This window comes from Leptonychotes weddellii, chromosome 12 (genome assembly GCF_054177405.1).
Source record: "Leptonychotes weddellii isolate Sample4059 chromosome 12, ASM5417740v2, whole genome shotgun sequence".
NCBI lineage: Eukaryota > Metazoa > Chordata > Mammalia > Carnivora > Phocidae > Leptonychotes > Leptonychotes weddellii.
In genome coordinates, this window is record NC_138380.1 from 39841723 (window position 1) to 39864054 (window position 22332).

Here is a 22332-nt window from a genome sequence, read left to right on the forward strand (position 1 = left end):
AAAAAAAAAAAAAAAGAAAAGAAAAGAAAAGAAACTGGGATACAAATGGTGTAGAGATAAAATTGAGTCAGTGTTAAATTTACTGAAACTGGTAACTGTACTCAATGGTATGTAAGAGACTATCCTTATTTTAAGGAAAAACGCAATGAAGTAGTTCAAGGTAAAGGGCCAGGATATATGTAACTTACCCCCAGTAGGTGGAAAAATATGTCTGGGGGAGAGGCGTGTGTGTATGTGAGAGAGGGTGAGAAAGAACATATTAAAAAAGCAAATGAAATAAGATGTTAGTAACAGATGAATCTGAGTAAAGGGTAATAGGTGTTTGGTTTTGCCTTACTGTTTCATTTTTGTTAACTTATCTGTATCCTTGAAATTACTTCCAAATATAAAGTTTTAAAAATAATTCTATGGGACGGAGGGAAAAAGTGAGGGTAAAGATGAATTTAGATTGGTTATAAACTGACAACTATTGAAGCTGAATGGCATATTGCAAAAGGAGGTTTATTAAACTCTTCTGACTACTTATGTATTTGAAATCTGCCATAGTAAAAGGTAAACAATAAGAGAACTGAACTTGGAAGATCCCAAGTGTCTCTTCCAATGGTTCCATGGTCTTTCTAAGGGCATTAAAGTTTTTTTGCACATTCACAGCATTGTGTAACCGTCAGCACCCCCCATCTCCAGAACTTATCTTGCAAAACGGAATCTCTGTACCCAGCCACCAGTAACTCTCTGCTGCCCCTACCCCACAGCCTCTGGCAAGCACCCTTCTGCTTTCTGTCTCTAGGACTGTGACTACTCTAGGTATGCTACACAAGCAGAATCATACAGTATTTGTCCTTTTGTGACTGGCTTATTTTACTTAGCATCATGTCTCCAAGGTTCATCCATGTAGCAGCACGTGCCAGAATTTCCTTCCTTTTCAAGGCTGAATAATATTCCATTGCGTGTATATCGCACATGGTGTTTATCCGTTCGTCGGTGGCTGGACACTGCTTTCTTCCACCCCTTGACTATCATGGAAAATGCTGCCGTAAACACGGTGTATGTGGACCTCTTGGAATCCCCACTTTCAATTTTAGGCCTGGATTTTTACAAATTGTTAGAGAAAGAAGGTTATATTTTAAATTCCTCTTACCACCTGGGATTTAGTCTGTTTGATGTTTTTAAGTGATCTTTAAAGGGGCAGTGACAATGCTTTTCCTGATAAAACACCAACACGGATGGTCTTGACACTGAAGCTGAGCTTCGGTTTCATTTCAAGTGAACTCTTCACGTGCAGTGCTATTCACATGACTGTTGGAAAGTTATTTCTGTTGGAGCGAATCGATAATAGAAACCTTGTTGTAGGTTTTGGACACTGGGTAAGGAGGGGGAAAAATAAATGACCGAGGTTGGTCAAGTTCATGAGAAAGGGCATGTGAGCCTGGCTTCTCCTCAGCAGCACAGTCCTCTTCGAGGCCCGAGAACTATTCTCCCCGTGTCCCCAGCACGTTGGCACTTCTTCCCACTCTCCTCAAGGGTTACATAATTACACAGACCAGCACCGTGGGCCTTTTCCCACTTGGACGGTACTTTCTGGAACTGCTAGATTTCCAGATGAGAACTGTTTATTCTGGATCAGACTTAATTTGGTCAGCTGAATTCTCTTGGGTATGGAGAGTTTTTCTTACCCTTGGCCTACTTTCTGTGGTACTAAATACCCTTTTACAGTTTCACCAAGCACTTTGTAAAATAGAAATAGTTGAAAGCACTGCTTTATTTTGCTTCCTTAGCTCCTTTTGCTCTTTCAGTGCATCAGTTACACTGTGCTTGGTAAGCTGTAACCACAGAGCCTGGCACCGGGAAGGAAGGTTTTGTTCATGTTACAGTAGTCATCAAGTGCCTACTACGTGCGAGGCCTCCCACCCTCACTGTCCATTATAACGCTAGATCATTAGCCCCAGAACAGTAGGAATGGCGATGGAGACGTGTTCAGGGCCCGAGAGGCTTCTACTCACAGGCAGTGTCTTCTTGACCTCCATTTGTGCTTGGATTGTCCCCTCCCTCCAGTACAGTAGCCAACTTCTCACACCGGAGTGGGAGAAACAGAGAAGACACACAAAGGAGGAAGAAGAAATGCAGAGGGAAGCAAGTCGGATTCCTGCCCGCCCCCCCCCCCCCCCATGAACCACCCGTCTTTGGATACGTTTTTTGTTTTTGTCTCTGTATTTTCCTCTTCTCTGCATTACCCCACTTTTCAGTGACTAACAGCTGTCTAATGTAACAGTGAGCATCATAGTTCCTAGTCCGGCACTTCAGTATCACGGCAGTCCTGTTGGTTTTTATCAAGTTTTCGTTATTTGTTATAATGACACAGAACTCCATACACATACCTTTTTCCCTCACTTTTGGATTATTTCTTTGATATAAACCCTTAGGAATGAATGTTGACCAGCTTTAGGATAAGATCAAGTCCATTCAAAATGAGTTAGATGCTCTCTTAACTAAGGTACAGGGCCATAAAAATGTTCACTCCAGCTTTAATGACTGATCCTGCTTCTTAGAAGGTTTTTTTTGTTTTTTGTTTTTTTTTTAAAGTAGACTCCACAGCCAGCATGGAGCCCAACGCGGGGCTTGAACTCACAACCCTGAGATCAAGGGTTTAACGGACTGAGCCGCCCAGGCTTAAAAGGGCATTTCTTTCAAGGCAAATGAAACAAGTGTTAGCTTAACGTTCAAACACACTCAGAAAAGAACTCTTCTGGAGTGTGGGAGCCTGGCACACCTCACAAAGGAAGGAAGAAATGGTCAAGTGCTGCGGGAAGGTGTCCACTTCAGTCAGAGTGGCCTTACTCATCATTCATCCGAGACTTCGAGCAGTTTCCCACCGGAGAGAGTAAGTTGGCCCCTGAACAACATGAGTTTGAATTGTGTGGGTCCTCTTATACATGGAGTTTTTTTGATATAGTATGGAACTGTAATGTATTTTCTCTTCCTTATGATTTTCTTAATAACATTTTCTTTTCCCTAGCTTACTTTATTCTAAGTATACAATACATATAACTTACAAAATATATATTGATCGACTGTTTACATTATCGGTAAGGCTAGTGGTCAACAGTAGGCTATAAGTGAAGTTTTGGGGGAGTTGAAAGTTACAAATTTTTGACTGCATGGGGGCGGTAAGTGCCCCTAATCCCTACTTTGTTCAGGGGTCAACTGTACTTTTTTCCTTCCTTTATCTGCCACTTAGGGGATTTCCTCCTCCTCACTCTCTTTTCCTTAGTCCTGTAGTCTCACCAACTCGGGTGGTTTTTATGCGTCTCAGTCTTCTTCTGGCTTTAGCATCTCCAGAGACTGATTTCTTCCTTAGCTCTCCTCCATCATCACTCCTTAACCCCTTCCTAAAGCTTTACTCACTCTGACCTGCTCCTTTTCTGCGTCACAGGCCATGGGCCCCCCGAGGGTGGGCTAAAAATCTGCTCTTACCTTTATTGCCTCTATTCAGAATCTTACATTCTTCAGTCACTCAAGGAACAGAGCCAATGCCACTTCCTCCAGGAAGCCTTCTCTGATTGTCCCAGCAGAAAGGACTGCCATGGCACTTTACTGGACCTCTTAAGATACTCATCACTTTGGCACCTGGGTGGCTCAGTCGTTAAGCGTCTGCCTTCTGCTCAGGTCATGATCCCAGGGTCCTGGGATCAAGCCCCGCATCGGGCTCCCTGCTCGGCGGGAAGCCTGCTTCTCCCTCTCCCACTCCCTCTGCTTGTGTTCCCTCTCTCGATGTGTTTTCTGTCAAATAAATAAATAAAATCTTAAAAAAAAAAAAAAGATACTCATCACTTTATATCAAATTTTTGAGCAGGTCTCCTCTCATCTTCTGAACTCCAGACAGGATGATACTAAGTCCTGAGGCCTAGCAGAGGGGAGCTATGTTTTTAGCTGTCAGGTTCTAAGTTAACACATTTTTTTGGACTGTGGTACAGAGCATTTCAGTTTTAAACTTTGAGTCTTAAAATGGAGCTGTCACTAATGGAAAAACATACTTCAAAGGTGGGAAAACATGAGGGATTTAAAAATTCTAGTCCTGCTGGCCCCTGTGACTTTAAATAACAATAAAGTGGGTGACACAAAGAAATACTCATTCATCTTTATCTGTTAAAACTTTACCTGGGAATTTACACTTCAAAGGCATTTAGTGGGAGTGAATGATCTATTGAGGCCACGGAGGATGGATGAGCTTGCACAGAGGGCCAGCTCAGGATCACTGCAGCCGTAAGAAGACAATGTGGTTTAACTTTGGTCTCAGTGGTTTCTAGTAAGTGCTGCTGAGGGACCATCTTCTAGGGCACTGGCCAGGAGGAGCAGGTGGAAAGGCTACTTTTCAAGTTCTCTGCTATCCTACTTTGACCTAATCATCCCCCAGAGCAAAGCACGTGGTTCATCTGGGAAAGCTGATGAGAAAAAAAATTCCATGGATTGGAACAAATATGAATGAAAATCCAGATGGTGACTGCAGATGGACTTTTTGAATATACAGAGCACTCCCTTCCTGCTTGTAAACCGTGTAGAGGAAAAGTGAGTTTTACCCAAGTTTAAACCTATCCACACAGAGCTGATGAGGCATGTCTCCTGGGTCTCCACTTGGCCAAGAAGAGTAAGTTAGATGCTGGAGTGTCCCCTGCACTCCCCGAATCACTCAGACTTGCCACTAACAAGCCCCACTAAACTCTGGCTAAATCAAAGAAAAATGCTTGTTCTCACAGTGGCTGCTCTTTGATGGAGGACGGCATCACAGGGGTTTTGTTCTTGGGCCTATTGTTTGGGGCACATGTGATTTGAAGTCAGGGGAAAGCTGTGAGCCTGGCTACTGGGGAAGGGAAAGGAAAGGGTGCTGCTGGCTCAGAGAAACATCACTGAATTTAGGGCCAAGGGCAGTGCGATCGCAGTGGTAGCCCCTCCTCGACCAAGGTTCTCAAATGCAGCACCCAACCTGCCTCGGGCCTGCAAGGAAGCCCTTCCAGGTTTTCCCCCTGCCTTCCAGAACAAGCCTATACCCCTTCTCCTGGCTCACAAAGTTCTCCCCATCCCGACCTGGCCATTTAGGTCCCAGCCACACCAAAGAACATTCACTGCTTCCAAGTCTGCCTATGCTGTCTTCTGAGCACCAGAGCCCTCTACAGCTTACCACCTCTTCCCTCACCCCCACAACTATCACATAGCCTTCAGGTCTCAACTTAGGCTTCTGGGGAGGAGACTTCTACTTGTCCCCGTCGGACAGCAGCTGGCCACCACGATGTGCTTGAACACACTCTGGCTCACCTCTGACCTGGCCCTCTTTGTCCCCTGTGGTAACTGCTCACCTGCCCTGATGAACAGCAAGCTCCAAGAGGGCCAGGAACCACGTGTGGGGCATGTGCTATGTGCGTGCAGAGTAGGCACTCAAATATTGGATCAGGAGAAGGCAGGGTTTAAAATGCAGTATGAGTATGAGGGACTTGGGTTCGTCTTAAGAGTGGCTTCCCAGTGCAAGTAGCCAAAGATGTGCAAATCTTGGGTCTCTGGAGGCCAGTGTGCCTAGGATCTCTGGCTGCCCAGGACAGTTCTGGAAAACACTGGACCACACTATGTGATTGTTAGACTTGGGGAATGTCAGCCCTTCGGAGGAAATAAAGTTTCTTCATCCATCTCCATGAACTGGTGCACAGAACCTGTAATAAAATGAGAAAAATGAAGACAAATTAAATTAGTACACCTCAAACAGTTAATATTTGATTTAAAGGATTCTCCTTTACTCTGACCCTATGCTCTTCCCGTGTTTTGGTATTAAAATGTCTTTGTATGGAGTGATAATGATAAGATAAAGTAGTTTTATAGAGTCCTTAGTTGGCAAAAGAAGAAATGCCAAAACTTTCTAGCCACACTGGGAAGTTGGGGTGGTGGGAGGGATTGGACCTCTACTCTAGATCACTCTAAAAAAAGAAAATTCCAGGTGTCCAGGTGAATAAATATGAAAGGCAAAATTTAAAAGCTTCTAGAAGATTATAGAAAATATCATGACCTTGAGGTAGAGTAGGGTTTCTTAAATAAGATACAAGAAGATATAATTTCCTCTAATCATAAGAAGAAAGAGATTTACCTACATTAAGAATTCTAGTCATCAAAACATATCATAAAGAATGAAGACACAGAACGAGATATTTGTAACACACATAACTGACAAAGAAATAGTATCCAGAATACATACATATATATACATATAAAAAATCATAGAACACTCAAGCAAATAAGAAACTGACAACCTAATAGACAAATGGGTAAAAGACTTGAACAGGCATTTAACAAACGTAGAAATCTATATGGTTAATAAATAAATGAAAAAGTACTCAACCTTATTAGTACTCAGGAAAATGCAAATTAAAACCCACAATGAGATATCATTTCACACCCACCAGATCGGCAAAATTTTAAATTCCTTGTGATACCAAAGCATTGGAGACAATGTGAAAAAATACCCAGCAGTTTCACTCCCGCGTGTATACCCTGGAGAAACACGTGCAGGTGCTCTGGGACACGCAAACCAGGACGGTCAGAGCAGCGCCGCCGTTCGCGTCAGCCCCAAACAGGAAACTTGGAGCCAAGCCCACCAGTGGCCGGCTGGACGAACTGTGGGACGGCCGCACAATGGCACAGTGTTATCGAACAATGAAAGAGAAAAATCTAAAACCAAAATTAAGCAGAAAAAGACCTAATTCAAAGGGTTGATTCTATTTATACAAGTTCAAAAACAGATAAAAAACAGACTATGCTGTTTGGGATACATACATAGGAGGAAGGAGGTAAAATTATAAAAAAATTATCTCGAAAGTGAGAGTACAAAATACTTCTGGAGGAGGAAGAATTACCACCGAGGAGACACAGGGGGCAGGGTTTTTAGGTGCTGCTAAAACACTGTTTCTTATGTGGGTCATGGTTACATGAATGGTTGCTTTAGATTTATTTTAATGTATGTTCCTTACTCTTTTCTGTATGTGTATTTCACTTAAGTTGCCCATCTCCTTTTTAAAAAGTGTTTTACTAATTGCCAATCTCCAAGCCTCGGAAGCACCTTTTTTTTTTAAGATTTTATTTATATATTTGACAGAGAGAGATAGTGAGAGCAGGAACACAAGCAGGAGGAGTGCGAGAGGGAGAAGCAGGCTTCCCGCCGAGCAGGGAGCCCCATGTGGGGCTCGATCCCAAGGACCCCGGGATCACGACCCGAGCCGAAGGCAGATGCTTAACGACTGAGCCACCCAGGCGTCCCCCGGGAGGCACCTCTTTATGTAGTGCTCAATAAATGCTGAGTCCGAGTGTTTCAGAAAGGATTCAAAGTAGCCCCGGGGGAGACTTTAAGAAGGAAGAGAGGCTGGAGCTGGGCCTTCAATGTGGGTTCTCTCAATAATGCTTCTCTAACAATTAGGAGGTGGGAAAGGGATATGCAGCAAAGGTTTCTGTTGGTCGGCGGGCTTGCGGAGACTAGGGCGGCAGTGGAGAATCTAGCAGGGCATGGGTTACCGTGTGCTGGACTCTGTGTGCCTCACCTAGGAATCTGCAGACAGTTGAGACAGTGAGGGTTACCATATAACAATTAAAAATACTCTGTTTTAGGAAGATGTCTCTGGGTATGGAGGTAGGACTGGAAACAGGGAAACCAGTTAAGGGTCAGACCCAACCCACTGGGAATGTGGAAGTAGAGTTAGAAAGAGATGGGACTGAGACGTGTGACTCAGGAAGAACAGTGAGAACTTAGTGACTGAGTAACTGACTTTTCCAAAAACTGCTTTTCTGTTCTTTTCCATTCTAAAGCTAACTCTAGGGGTACAAAGAGGAACTGAAGGTAGATTCTGCTTTACAAGGACAAGTGGCTGAATCACGGAAGGTCAGAGCAGGACTGACAGACACCGATTTGATGCTGAGGACCTGACGTAAGTCTTTAAATTCCCTACAGCTACTGAAGAGAAGTGCTTGGGCAGGAAGAAGCAGGAAAAGTAAAGGATGGCAGTCATAACCCAAACCAGAACGAGCGATCTAACGAACCCCAACATACTCATCACCTGGCTTCGACAATGATCCGTATTTCATCATGTGGCTTTCGTCATTCTTCCACAGTTCCAGTCCACATCTACGTGCTCCGGGAGCGTGGCCGGGTCCAGTGAAAGATCAAACACATACATTTAAATGATCTGAATCTTGGTTCTGCTGTTGTGTTGGGACGTCAGCAGTTCCAAACGCAGGTGTTCACAGGAAGAGCAAAGAGCATAACCATTCTCATCTCCTGCCCCAGGCTGTTCCCTGGCTTCAGACTCCAGGATCACACAAAGTGTGTTCACGTGCAGCCCCCCAACCCTGTGGAGATGAAACCTAGGCAGAGAAGTCCTTCAGGAAGGGTTGTTCCTTGGAAGAAAAACTGGCTCCACAATCACAGTCCTTCTAGATGTTACCAGATTCAATAATTGCCACTCCCATCCTATGGGCGTAAAGAATAGGCAGTTGTGACCTCGGAGGTGAGGGGGCACCGTCCACCTCACCATGGCAGAGCCTGACGCCCAGATGGCAGAGGTCCTTGGAAAAGGGGAGATGCCGGTGGTGCCTGGCTCCACTGTCCCCAAATACCTCAGCATCTTGGGGGTGCTAATGGTCCATGTCAGAGAACACTGGGACCTTAAACTTAACCCCGCACTCAAGGAAGTACACCCTCCCCCAGGGCAAAGTAACTTGTCTGCTTCTGTGAAGCGCATCACCAAGCTCCTCTTTTGTAGAACAGCTGTAAGAAAATCACAGGACATGGAAATAAATATGAAAATATGCCAGGAGCCCTCAGTGGAAATGCCAAGCGCTATTTTGAAGCTTACCAGTCCAGGTGGGAAAATAGGCTGCTCGAGACAATGTTCTATTCCCCTGGGGGTTTCTGTCAGTGAGCATGTGATGAGATATTATCGCACGACCAATCTCTGTTTGGTTGTATTTTGTGCACTTAGCATTCCAGAGAAACTAAAGGGTTCTTCCTGCAGGGGCCATCACCTTAAAAACAGAGGCACCACCATAAGCAATATCAAAATGAGACGTTAAATGAGCAACGAGTCCTCTAGTTCCATCTGTGTGCTGGTTTCTTACATGAAGCAGGCCAGAGACCACACTGACAACATGAAGTGTACTTCTAGAAAGACAGTATGACTATATGCAAGACAAACAAGATACTTTTATTCTTATTTTTCCTTAAAATAAAGATACATAAGTTTTACAGTTGACTATGATTAGACGTGATTTATAATCTTAACATTTTTTTTTTAAACAAATGACAACAGAAACCAAAGAACTAGTACAAATTATAAAACCACTGGAGCAAAGAGGAACTATCTTTTTGATCAAAACATGTGCCACAGCTAAACCTCCTCAGAAAACTTTCTAAGATCTCTTAGCTAAACTTTCTTAGAGAGGGTTTGTGGGAAGCCTTTAATCTCAAATGTTTAAATTATTTTTGTGACTACTAAATGCATTCACCAACTTGTTATTAATCGAATGCTTCCTAAATTTAGGAACCAATGACCAAGTGGCCTGAAACACATTAAGTCTTGATCCCGTATTTCCAGCTATAAATTATTAATATTTCAAGAAAACAAAGATTTTTTAGCACAGAAGCTTTCTAAAAAACTTCAATTACCTTTTCTGGCTCAGTACCTGACTGAAATGTTCAAATGTTTATATTGCACACAAAATAATTTGAGCAGCATACTATGTGTGTGTGAGAAGCTGATGAAAAATAAGACTGGAAAAAACCCCCTAAATTGTGTCCCATTTACATGATTTAAATATATAGTTTCTATATCTTTAATTAATATAAGTAAAAAGGTAAACTTTAGAACAGCACAGAAATACAAATCATTAGAGTTTTACAAAATATACTCAACCCCTCTACATGCACAATCGTTTAATTCTGGAGTTACCACACAAGGGAGGAGCTAATTTCTTCCCCTTCATATGAAAGCAGGAAGTCATGTGTACAAAGTTATTTATACAAAAAGAATAAAGATCCACATTCCTTTTCTTTGTCCTTGACAAATATTTATGGAATGTTAGAAATCATGACAAAACAATTCCAATGTCATGAAGTCCAAAGACCTGGAATGAAAAACTCCTAGTGGCACGCTGTGTCGCATGAAATGACGATCATCTTCTAGAAGCTGGGGCTGCGTTCCCTGTCAGCCCCAGAGGCTACCACTGATCTGGGTGGAAAGGCCACGAATGCTGTGCCACCTCTGGTCAAAGAATCAGCGTACAGATGCTGATGCCATTTCAAGAGTCCCAGCCAAGCCCCTGATAAAACACGGGTGATATTTAGCAGCTACCTTCCTAAAAGGCTACTTTCCCAAACTGCTGACATAGATAAAAGTTCATGCGGTTCACGATCAGCTCCCTGCCCCTCACAGAGCTGAGGGCTCCCCAACTCCTCACCAGGACCAGAGGGGAAAAAAAACCACCGGCTGGCTGTAACTTCCACAAAACAAAGAACAAAACCCGCCTGTCAGGGAGATAATGTTATAGCTTCATTTTAAAACTTGTAATTAGTAGATTAAAATTCTAACTTCTTTGTAAAAGAATTCTTATAACCTTTAGCACATTAAATACTGCTCTCAAAATACCTTCATTCAGATTTTAAGTACCTTGTTCTTCAGCCTTGCAACTTCTAACTTGTCTACTTGTCTCCCTTCCTAATTTGCTTTCTCCTTGCCTTTCTGAAGTAAATTATTCTTAAAAAAAAAAAAAAAAGAAAAAAAAGGGCAATGCTTAATATAGAACTCAGAAAGCAAGATAAGATTGAAGAAATCACGTCGTATGCTCTGGTTTTCTGCCTAAGGATAGTTCTGCTGTTTCTTAAAGCAAAAAGTAGATGAGGATTGTTTTAGAGCTTGGGCGCTAGCACATCACTAGTGGATCTGGGGACAGGCTATTCATCCTGGTTACAAGAGTCAAATGCATACACACGATGACTAAGCCTCACTCTGACATGCAACTTTTTCTATTCACTTAGCCCAGGACAGGTGGTTGGTAGCCTTAACTCTTTTCCTTCTCTATGTAAATTGTCATTACAGTGCCTTAGTAGGAACTAAATAATGCCAAGGACTTCTTCCCAGCACTACTTTTAAGTTCCTAGATGGCAGTGAGGCCACCGCCAAGCTACAGAGGCAGTCCATGTGCCTGGCACACCCTGGAAAAGCCTGGCTGACCCTAGCTCCCTCAGGCCTACTTACAAATACTCAGTTCTTAGACAGAAAAGCACTGGAGCAAGCATGGCCCACCAAAATATCCCCTTTTACTAGTGAGATGTCCAAAGATGGCCTAAGGTTGGCTCCCATCGCTCACAGAACCAAGGAGGCTACAGCGTCTGGGGCTGGCCACTCAGCTGACACCTGGAATCCAAGTGACAAGCATGTAGGCTCATGGGACAAAAGGCCAGGCTTCCTGTTGTCAAGTGCGCTGGCTGTCCCCAGGCCCCTGCCAACAACATATTAGCTTATGCTCCCTGAAAACTCCAATGCCTCCCAGAACCTGAAGGAAATATAGTTACGGTCTTTTGACTACTTCTCCAACAAAAGTTCTATCTTTTGAGATACTCACTTTATACTGAAAGCCAGTTAAATGACCACCTTAAGAGTTGACCTCTTAACTAGAAAGTTCATGTAAAAGTGTATATTAAAATGGGGAATAAGTGATCCTAAAGTAAAGTTTAACTATTTTTATTTCAGTGGGATATCAAAGTGTGGACTGGCCTGCTTCTGAACAGTGACAGATGGGAGTTTACCCTAAGCCCACAAACCATACAAACTGGAGCATGGACCAGTAGCGTGCTGGCTGACCTGTCACGGGGCTCTCAGCACTGTGAACTTCGGGCAGGTGAGAGGTAACAATTGCACACTAACACTACGACACTCTAATGATGTGGCCTCATGAAACAAGATGTTAGAATGAATTCTTTATAGTCTCAGTGCGACACTGATTAAAGTACCTTTTAAAGGTTTTGTTTGGTATTACTTTCTGCTCTTCAAATAATATTTCCTGAGAAGGCTGTTTCCCAGCAGAAGTGGAATTAAGAGAGTTCTCACGATAAGCCCTTTCATTGATCATCACTGAATTTTTGAGTTATTGTGCTCAAAATGGAAGTACACTTTCAGATTTGCTGGACTTGTGTTAAAACAAATTGGAAAATTTAGAGATATTTAGAATTATATCCCTATGTCCATTTCACATGCCCTAGAAAAATTTACTTGTTACATAAACATTTAATTTTTGAAAAAGACTTTAATTTTTTAAGTAGGCTCCACACCCAATGTGGGGCTTGAACTCATGACCCTGAGATCAAGAGTCACATGCTCTACCGACTGAGCCAGCCAGGTGCCCCATTCTTAAGGGATAAATCAAATATAATCAAGTGTTCTCCTTAATTAGATCTCTTGTTTTCCCAATACTCTATCATATGTAGATCATACAATGTATTTTCCAAGTGTCTTTTATTACTGAAAAAGCAGTCTGTCCCCTGTAAGTACTCCCTGAGAACGCCCATCCAAAGTCCCCTTGAAAAGCAAATGAGAGCTGAGCATAACAGATACATGAGGTCCAGTTGTGTAAAAATCTTCAGTAGATAGCACACACGTGCATGTGTCTAAAGTGAAACCAGAGGTCCTTTGTGAAAACTGTGGCTGTTTTTCTCCTCTTGCCTCTTGCTTTTCTAAATGTGAGCAAAGATGAGATTTCTACTTAATATTTATGGGTCATCTTGTTTTTTTGTTTTTTTTTATAAATACTTTTATAAGGGGGTAGGGACTGATTACAGGAGGATTTTCCATCAGGGAAGTGGGAAGGCCAAACACCTTGAAAAGCTGTATGAAGAATAAGACTAAGAAAAAAACCTGTACATCTGTAAACACCCGATGGAAAATGGTTCAAAAGAAACAGAAGGCACAAACTGCGGGTTAAAAAATGCTTGGAAAAGACTGCAACATAACTAGAGTTGACAGAACTAACACCGAGGTCTTCTAGAGTCTCACCCTAAATACACTCACGTTAAGCTGCTTGAAACCATTATAACCGAACCATGCTATTTCTCTGCACACCTACTTGCACAGTTGGGAAGAAGAATAAAGCACAGTGACACTCCTTGATGCCTCAGAGCAAGTGTTTAGGACTGGGAAAGAACAAAGTGAAAACATGAAACCAAACACTCCATCCTCAGAACTACCACCTCTGGCTTTCATGTTTCTGGGAGGAAGTGAATTGATAAATGTGTTTTGTGGGTAGAAAACCAACCAACAAACAAAAATCATCATATAACTCGGCAAAGTAATAACAAAGGGCTGGACTATATGGCCCCTTAACTTTATAAGCACATTTTAGGGCCAGCTTGAGAGAAATTAGTAATATAACTTAATTTTAGCCCATATAAATTACAGTGGCCATATGGATATTCAAACAGGAAAAGAGAACAAAATTTACAGAAGTAAAAACTTTTCTAAAGTAAACAAATGTATACTAGCAGAACTGAAAATTCATTAGAAGTTTCACTGGTTTTTAATCAGGCTCAGACGGAAATAAAAGTAGTCAATTTAAACCCCAACCTGGAAAGCCATCCCCGCTATGGCTGCGATTTCATCTTTCCAGCATCCTGCGACATTCATTTAGACAGAGGGCAACCGTCCATGTAAACAGTTCGATGTCCTGGTCCCCTGCTGTGGACCTGTGGCCGATGAAGATGGGAGCAGACGGACGGGAGACATTTAAACCTAAGGAAGCGACAGCAGCCTCTGGACACCTTGCTCAGGGCTTCCCATCAGGCAGCTCAGTGAGACTCTGGGGGGCAGGACTGGTGAAAGTAGAAAGCCATGAAGACATAGCTGTCTTTGCACTGGAAAAAGCTCCTCCAACAGACTGGCCTGGATGGAGAGGAGGGGAAAAACAAAAGCAAGAATGTCTTCACTTTTGTTAACAGACCATGAAAGACCAATGCTAATTAATGAACGTTAATTGACTGTAACATCAGTATGTTAATAATTACTAAAATACCATTTAAATTTCTAGTTTCAAAACAATCCCTTTCTCTGCGTGTGTCTAGAAGAAAACTGGGTAACTTCTGGGAAAAGAGCCTCCTCTCCTAACCATTCTGAAGGTGCTCAGCCGACTCTTCCCTTACTACCCACCATGCTAGGCCATCGGTTCTCAGCACTGGCTGTGCATCAGAATCACTTGGGAGAGCCGAGAAGGAACTCTGTGCTCTCGGTAGCTTAAATCCAAGTTGATAACTGATGACCACCTCCACGGGGAATAGTGGTTAGGTTACTTTCAGGAACCGTGCTGTCATCTGAAACGTGATATTGCAATAAATGAAGATGCCAACTGCTCTGCTTCAGGGCAGTTTTGTTTTTAAAAACCTCATCTCCAAAGTTGATGCTTAAGTGAAATTATTTAAGTTGAATCATATATTCCCACTATTCTTAGAGGGAGGGAGGGTGGAAAAGAACTGGTCTTAGAATGTAAATAGCAGCATCACTAAAAATGGAGTAACGATTGACAACATATAATGAAGGAGAATTTTTCTATTAAAAAATAAGAAGTCAAAAGAAGTTAAATGCATAATATTGTATGGAAATAAATGCTTACATATTAAATTCCATTCCCTGTAATGAAAGGAACCCACTGATGGGGCTATGTGCTCTATGTTTGTCTTCTAAAGGGACGGGTCTGTAGACTACATATGTAGTTCACTCACCCTGTCTATCTCTAGCTACACAGAATGGTAGAACTAGGAGGCCTGCACAGAGATTCCCGAGGTCCAGGGCTTTTGAATTGTGTTCAGTAAGGGTTAGTCAACCTTTCTCAAAAGCTAAGGAAGGAGATGGCTCCTATTTTTACATACTGATATGACAAAGCAAATGTGGCAAAATGTATATAATTGGCAAATCTGAGATAACTGGGAGTTCCTTGCACACTGTTGCACCATTCAAGTTTGAAATTATGTAAAAAAGGGTAAAAATATAGAAAAGGAATGAGACTTTTTTTTAGAATTGATATGGAACACACTTCGAAGTTTTTTTTTTTTCCAAAGATTTTATTTATTTATTTGACAGAGAGAGACACAGTGAGAGAGGGAACACAAGCAGGGGGAGTGGGAGAGGGAGAAGCAGCCTCCCCACTTAGCAGGGAGCCCGATGTGAGGCTCGATCCCAGGACCCGGGGATCATGACCTGAGCCACCCAGGTGCCCCAACTTCAAAGTATTTTAACTGAAGAAAGCTAAGGGCAGAAGAACGTATACAACAGCACGATACCATTTCTGGCTTTGGTTCTCAGGGTAATACTGGCCACATTAAAAGAATTGGGGAGGGATACCTGGATGACTCAGCCGGTTAAGTGGCTGCCTTTGGCTCAGGTCACAATCCTAAGGTCCTGGGATCGAGTCCTGCATTGGCTCCTTGCTCAGCAGGGAGCCTGTTTCTCCCTCTGCCTACCACTCCCCCTGCTTGTGCTCACTCTCTCTCTCTAATTAAAAAAAAAAATAATAATAAATAAATAAAAGAACTGGGGAGGGTTACACCTCATCCACTACTTTCTGAAAGAGTTTGTATAAAATTGGTATTATTCCTTAAATATTTGATAAATTTTGTAAGTGAAGACATCTTGGCTTGGATTAAATTAAAAACCTGTGGCATGATTTTTAATTCAATTTATTTAATAGATATAGGGCTATTTAAATTTTGCATCAGTTTTGGCAATTTGAGTCTTTCAGAGAACTTGCATATTTCATCCAAATTGTCAAAAAAATTGGCATAAAGTTATTCACAATATTCCCTATAATACTTTTAATTTCTGTAAGATCTAGAGTGATGTCCCCTCTTCCATTCCTGATACTGGTAATTTGTATCTTTTATTAGCCTATAAAGGTTTTATTGATATTGTTAATCTTTTATTTTTTTTATTATTTATTTTTTTTAAAGATTTTATTTATTTGACAGAGAGAGACACAGCGAGAGAGGGAACACAAGCAGGGGGAGTGGGAGAGGGAGAAGCAGGCTTCCCGCAGAGCAGGGAGCCCGATGCGGGGCTCGATCCCAGGACCCTGAGATCATGACCTGAGCCGAAGGCAGACGCTTAACGGCTGAGCCACCCAGGCACCCTTGTATTGTTAATCTTTTAAAAAATGACCTGTTGGTTTCACTGATTTCCTTTATTTTATGATAATACCTTAGAAGACAGCACTCCTAATGCCTACTTTATTATGGTGCTCTACTACTTATAAAAACTGCAGGCAGCTCAGGAAATGCTGAATCCTTGTAACAGAACAGTGAACACATCAGAAAACTGGTCTCTCCCCATCAGGTGTGGGAAAATTTGAACTTTGATATTATCTGATGTCATAAGAATTTTCATGAATAAGATGAAAACAAAATCTTTGTTTCAACCATCTTGTATTATTATATGATACACAGGTCTCTACAACTTTATGATTTTATCAATGACACAATGAGTACAGAGAAGAGATGTGTTATGATTCTAATCTGTTTCTCGCTAAAGGCATGTCTTACCAACAGCTTTTCCTGTTTGTACAACATTTCGGCTGGTTGTGACCATGACGTTTCCAATTTTTTTACCACGTTCACTGTTTTGAACAGAACTGAGTAAAGCAAAGAAGTTTTAAGTACATTACAAAAATTCACACATACCACACCTTAGAACCACCCCCAAAATAGAATTATTGAGAAAAGAAGCTAAATTATTTGTCATGCATCAATTAATTTAGTAACCTTAAGCATGTAAACTTTCAGAAAATACTAAAATAACATGCAGATGAACCAAAAAAAGGCCATAAGGATGCATGGTTAATTCTCCCTACAGTTATGATTTGCTAAAGTTACTCCACCAGAATAAAAATGGCAAATTCTGTTATTAGTTCACACCATTCTCTATGAAACAGCAGTGTTTTCACTCTGAAACATACACACTGCTGAGCTGGAGAATGTCATGCACATATTTGGTTACTATTTGAAGCACAAGTCTATCAAGTGGAGACAAACAATTCCTAATTAGCAATGAAACACATGCCATAAGCTCAGACATAAAAATTTTCCTAGTTTTTTCTCTAAATACTCACTGTGAGAATCTTAACTTCATGTCTGACACGGAGTATTGGCCTTGAAAAGGATGACTGTAAAACAAAGTTGGAGACTGTTAGACTATGAGTATTTTACCAATAAAGCTGCAAAACAATGCTGTCACAAGAAGTATCAGTAAATCTTGCAGGGGTGACTCACTTAGGTGGGGGTGTTCCGCACATGACAGCAGGCAAAGCGGCTTTGAGCACAGATCTTTACTTACAGTCTTGGGAGCCTCTTTGAGCTTATTTCCTCCCTTGTAAAATAGGTGTTTTTTTTTCTTGGAATGGGAGGTGAGAAAGGTTTACGTTGATGCTACACTAATGTTCTGATTTATCTGGTCTGGGGCTGGGCTGAAGCATCAATGTTTTTAAAAAGCTCCCCAGGATAGTCAGGATTAGTCACTACCTTAAGTCATGGCCATGGACTATACTTTGATTCTGGCCATCTTATAAATGCATGCTACTGGTCATCTGAAGATTTGTACTTTCTTTTTGAAAAGCAACTCAAAATGCAGGTCTTAAAAATGTACAAAAGGGAAGAAGTGTATGTGTGCATGCATACACACACACACACACACACAAAATCAGGCAACTTGACCAAAGTCGTACCATAAAAGGAGTCAATAAATATCCACATTCTTATTACATCCTGAGAGGTCTCTCTCAATGTCTAACAAAAAAAGTGACCCTAGGGGCGCCTGGGTGGCTCAGTCGGTTAAGCGTCTGCCTTCGGCTCAGGTCATGATCCCAGGGTCCTGGGATCGAGCCCCACATCAGGCTCCCTGCTCAGTGGGAAGCCTGCTTCTCCCTCCCACTCTCCCTGCTTGTGTTCCCTCTCTCGCTGTCTCTCTGTCAAATAAATAAATAAAATCTTAAAAAAAAAAGTGACCCTAATGAAATCTATAGCTACTTATTAAAACATCAAAATGCTATTTATGGCTTTTCAAAAGACAACAAATTTCCTTATTGGCCATATTAAGCATATGTAATTACTTTTTCTGGATTCCTGAATCACAGGTTGAAAGAACTGAGAGTACTTTTTTATTTTTAAAGATTTTATTGATTCGAGAGTGAGAGAGCGAGCGAGCGAGTGTGTGCACGAGAGGGGGTAGGGTCAGAGGGAGAAGCAGACTCCACACTGAACAGGAAGCCCAATGCGGGACTCAATCCTGGGACTCCAGAATCACGACCTGAGCAGAAGGCAGTTGTCCAACCAACTGAGCCACCCAGACGCCCGAACTGAGAGTACTTAATCATTCTTTATATTCCTGGGAAGGCCCTGTTTAAAGGATGAAGCATACCTGCTGTTTACTAAGGGAAGTTAGAGGATTGCCTTCTCTCCTCTTTTGGAGCTGGAGAAAGGGTTTCATAGATCTCAAATCTTAGTTTGGAATATGTCTAAGTTCTATCCCCTGATAACAACTGAAGACTATCATTTCTTGTTTTTAATTTGGTGAAAATAATGAAAAACTGCTATTATATCTGCATAATTTCCCTACCTATAAGTCTTTCTTCAGCTTTCTCTTCAATCTAAATAACCCCAATTTATTTACACATTTTTAAAAGTACCGTTTTACAATCCTTTAAAACCCATTCCTGCTAAGCCTCTTATGAACCTGCATTAAAATCTACAGAGCTGGTTCAAGTTAAAGGCACCACCACAGATGCAGAGACTGGATGAAGATGTGACCAGGTTATCAGTACAGAACACTGGGGGAAGAGACCGGATGGCCTTGTAGGCCACACTGTGGATGGCTGAGGTGGACCCTCACTCCCCACCACTCCCATCACAATGAGGGCCACCAGGCAAACAAACTCACATCTGTTTTCCTTCATCACTCTTTAAAACACAGACCTTGTGGTTAGTGAGGGAGAATACTTTGAACTCTTAGCTCTTTCATTTAATACTATTAAGATATTTTTGTCTTTTAATTCTCTATGTTTTTACCACATTCAAATGCCAAATAGAGGTTTCTGCTATAGTCTAGTGTGATGATTAAATTCACCAAAATTGTTGCTGAACCTAGTCATTTTTCTTGATAGATGATATAAAGTTTAACAGACATGTTCTTTAAAACCCTGCTATACTTCATCCTTGCAGATGCTTCCCCAAGTTACTATGACATAAATATCTGGATTCTGTGTGTGTGTGTGTGTGTGTGTGCGTGTGTGTGTGTGTAGAGAGAGAGGGAATATTCTTTAAAGCACCACTTAAATCACATCCCCAGTCTAGCTAGTTAATCCCAGCTCCCAAATAATACAGTAATTAGTACAAAGCTGGTTTTTGTCTGACTCTCACCAAGAAGTTTAAAACACAAATGAAAACAAACATTCAGTATATACTTGTATCATTAAAAAAAATCATTTTCATCATTTAATTTAGAAAAGAAGTCCTTAGGATGTACAGTAGTTACCTTATCTGCAGAGGACACATTCTGAGACCCCCAATGGATGCCTGAAACCACAGACAGTACCAAACCCTATATAATATACTATGTTTTTTTCCTATATATACACATACTACAATAAAGTTTAATTTATAAATCAGGCACAGCATGAGATTAAAAACAGTAACTAATGATAAAATACAATTATAGCAATACACTGTAATAAAAGTTATGTGAATGTAGTCTTTCTCTCTCTCTGAAATATCTTACTGCACTGTACTCACCCTTCCTCTTCTTGTGATGATGTGGGATGGTAAAATGCCTAGTGATGAGATGAAGGGAGGTGAAGGACGTTAAGTATTATGATGTAGCATTAGGTTACTACCGACCTTCTGATGACACGTCACAAAAAGGATCATTTGCTTCAGGACTGCGGTTGACCCCGAGGAACTGAAACCGCGAAGAAGGGGAGGGGTACTACGTACACATTCTATCAATGGAGAGATCTCCTTAGATTCTACTCTGTTCCATTCAAACAAGACAGCATTGCTTCATAACGGCCCCACTCACCACATGTTTAAATGTCTTTTATGCCTACATGGATAAAGTCTGTTAACATTCAGTATTGTGACAGGTATTAAATTTTGTTGGATTTTAGAATCTGAGTTGGAAACTAGGTTTGACCACATATCTAGGAGTTCAAATATCAACTTTAGTTTTTTCACACTTCACGTTTTAAAATAACCTCTCAGTCTCAGCCAGTGGTATTTCCTTCAGGGTTTCTATCTTGTTTGACCCTTCTGCTAAAGTACAGATCCAGGGAAAGGGAGAGAACTATCATGTACTGAGCATTGCCATGTGCCAGACTTCCTCTTCTGAATTATGCCAAGAGTTGGGAGAAATGTTAATCCTTCCAAAAATGTCTTGAGCTTTTTGTGTAAGCGTAAGAACAGGGAAGCAGTTTTCAGCTGCTTCTCTGTATTTGGGATTTTATAATCTACTTAAGGAGATTTTTGGAGATATTCACGTTGTCATCAAAGTTAAGATACCATCTTCTTTATATTGGGGCACACTTAGTAAATCAACCATGTTATATACTATCAATCCTCAGAGGATGTGCTTACTTTGGATTTATTTCTGCAAGTGCCGGATGCTTGTTGCTGTTCCACACCCTGTAGTTGTGAGTATTCTTCCATGCTGTAACAAAGGTTGTCCCATAGTCCGATAATATCTTTTCATTATCTGTCAAGTAAATATTTGAAAGTTGAGCTGGACTGCAGCCAGTCAGGGATGTGAAGATTCATAACCAAAAAACCAAAACCAAGGAATGGCTTTAACCCCCCTACCCCCATGCTTTTTGGAGGAGATAGCCTACCAGATATCAGGAAACTTGGGTCTAGTTCCAGAAATCCTGTTAAGAAGCTATGTGGCCTTTGGCAAGTCACTTAATCACTCAGAACTTCATTTTCCTAACCAGAAAATAAGAGGGTTGAGCCAGATATATTCTAAGGTTCCTTACAATTCCAAAATATTTCCATGTTCTCCTTACCAAGGTTAGGAGGCATAGTATTACTTATTAAACAAAAACTGTAGACTGTGCAGGGAGTAAATGTATTGATGTATATACATATGGAGTAGGCAACAGAGCACTTTCTAGCTTTTCACAAATGTTATATTTCTATGAAACAAATCAGAATGAATTACATGAATTGGTTTTTTTAGTCACTGTTTTTTCTTCTTAGGACTTTAACTATTTGATGAAACTCACTCTTTAATCTCCATGCATTTCACCATCAAAATACTTAAATAACAAAGGAATTTTCATATATAATGTTGAAAACTTTTCGGCTTTTTCATTATCATGAGGAAGCTTTAATGCAGAGCACTTCTGCTTGGAAGAATAGAAAAGGTTTGGAGAACAGATACAAATGGCTTTTGCTTCATATACTTATTGTAAGTTGCCTACTTTGAAGGTGAAACAGGACTTTTGTTGCTGGGAAAGGAAGAGGATACACATGACTCTAAGTGCAACATAAGGAACTTCTCTTAAGAATGTATTCCTCAAACAGCTCCCTAGGCTGAATCTCCTTTGGAACAGCAGCATGGGTCTGAGCCAGATTATCTGAATTTGAATCACAGCTCAGCCTCGACCAGAGGGATGAGCAAGCTATTTAACCTTTCTGTGCCTCAGTGCCTCTCCTGTAAAATGAAGAGGACATGGTCTCTACCTCCAGAATTGTTGTGAAGATGAAATTAGTAGAAATAAAGTGCTCAAAACAAAACAGGTCCCTGTACATATGTTCCAAAAAAAAAAAAAAAAAAGGCTAGTCACTATTACTATTCAGCATTTACAGCTACCTAGGCAAATATGTTTAAAAAGTAAATTACTCATGAAGCTAACATGACTGGTGGAGACTGGGGTTTTCTTCCTAGATTACTGAATGATTTTGAACTACACATTTAATCTTGGTGTCTCAGCTGTTACATCTGTAGAAGAGGCGAGATATTTAAAAATATCCCATTAACAAATAAGGACTTGCTCCAGAGCTTTCCTTTACAAATGAAGCACACACACAAAGCCTGGCTTTCAAACGCCATGCACACTTCATGAAGAACTAAGCTAGGAGGGGGCTGTACTGACAGGACAGTGTGAGTGCACTTACTGCTACTGGGGAACTACGTACTTATAAATGGTTAAGATGGTAAATTTTAGGTTATGTGTACTTCACCACATTTTTAATATCTTCCCCCAAACAGTGGTAGAGATAATTGAAGAAAA

At 41.2% G+C, this 22332-nt stretch overlaps 1 protein-coding gene and 1 long non-coding RNA gene across 5 annotated transcripts in view; both read right to left on the minus strand.

The window, feature by feature from the left end:
- Nucleotides 1–480: 480 nt before the first annotated feature.
- On the minus strand, nt 481–9146 carry LOC145716519 (uncharacterized). 4 transcript variants are annotated; one of them, XR_014139224.1, is made up of 4 exons: nt 8082–9146; nt 4151–5696; nt 3499–3988; nt 481–2890 (listed from the first exon to the last, which is right to left on the minus strand). It is a non-coding gene; the product is annotated as an uncharacterized LOC145716519 (long non-coding RNA). The 4 variants fall into 4 exon arrangements; XR_014139223.1 differs by having other exon boundaries at nt 481–3777; nt 5349–5696; XR_014139221.1 differs by having other exon boundaries at nt 481–3988.
- A 60-nt stretch (nt 9147–9206) lies between these two features.
- Nucleotides 9207–22332, minus strand: part of AVL9 (AVL9 cell migration associated) — a 34015-nt gene continuing 20889 nt past the window's right edge. The window contains exons 9-12 of the mRNA XM_081800312.1: nt 20678–20795; nt 17164–17217; nt 16598–16686; nt 9207–13952 (exon numbers count right to left, since the gene is read on the minus strand). Of these exons, the coding sequence (XP_081656438.1) occupies nt 13837–13952; nt 16598–16686; nt 17164–17217; nt 20678–20795 (377 nt within the window). The 3' untranslated portion in view covers nt 9207–13836. The remainder of the gene's footprint in view (nt 13953–16597; nt 16687–17163; nt 17218–20677; nt 20796–22332) is intronic.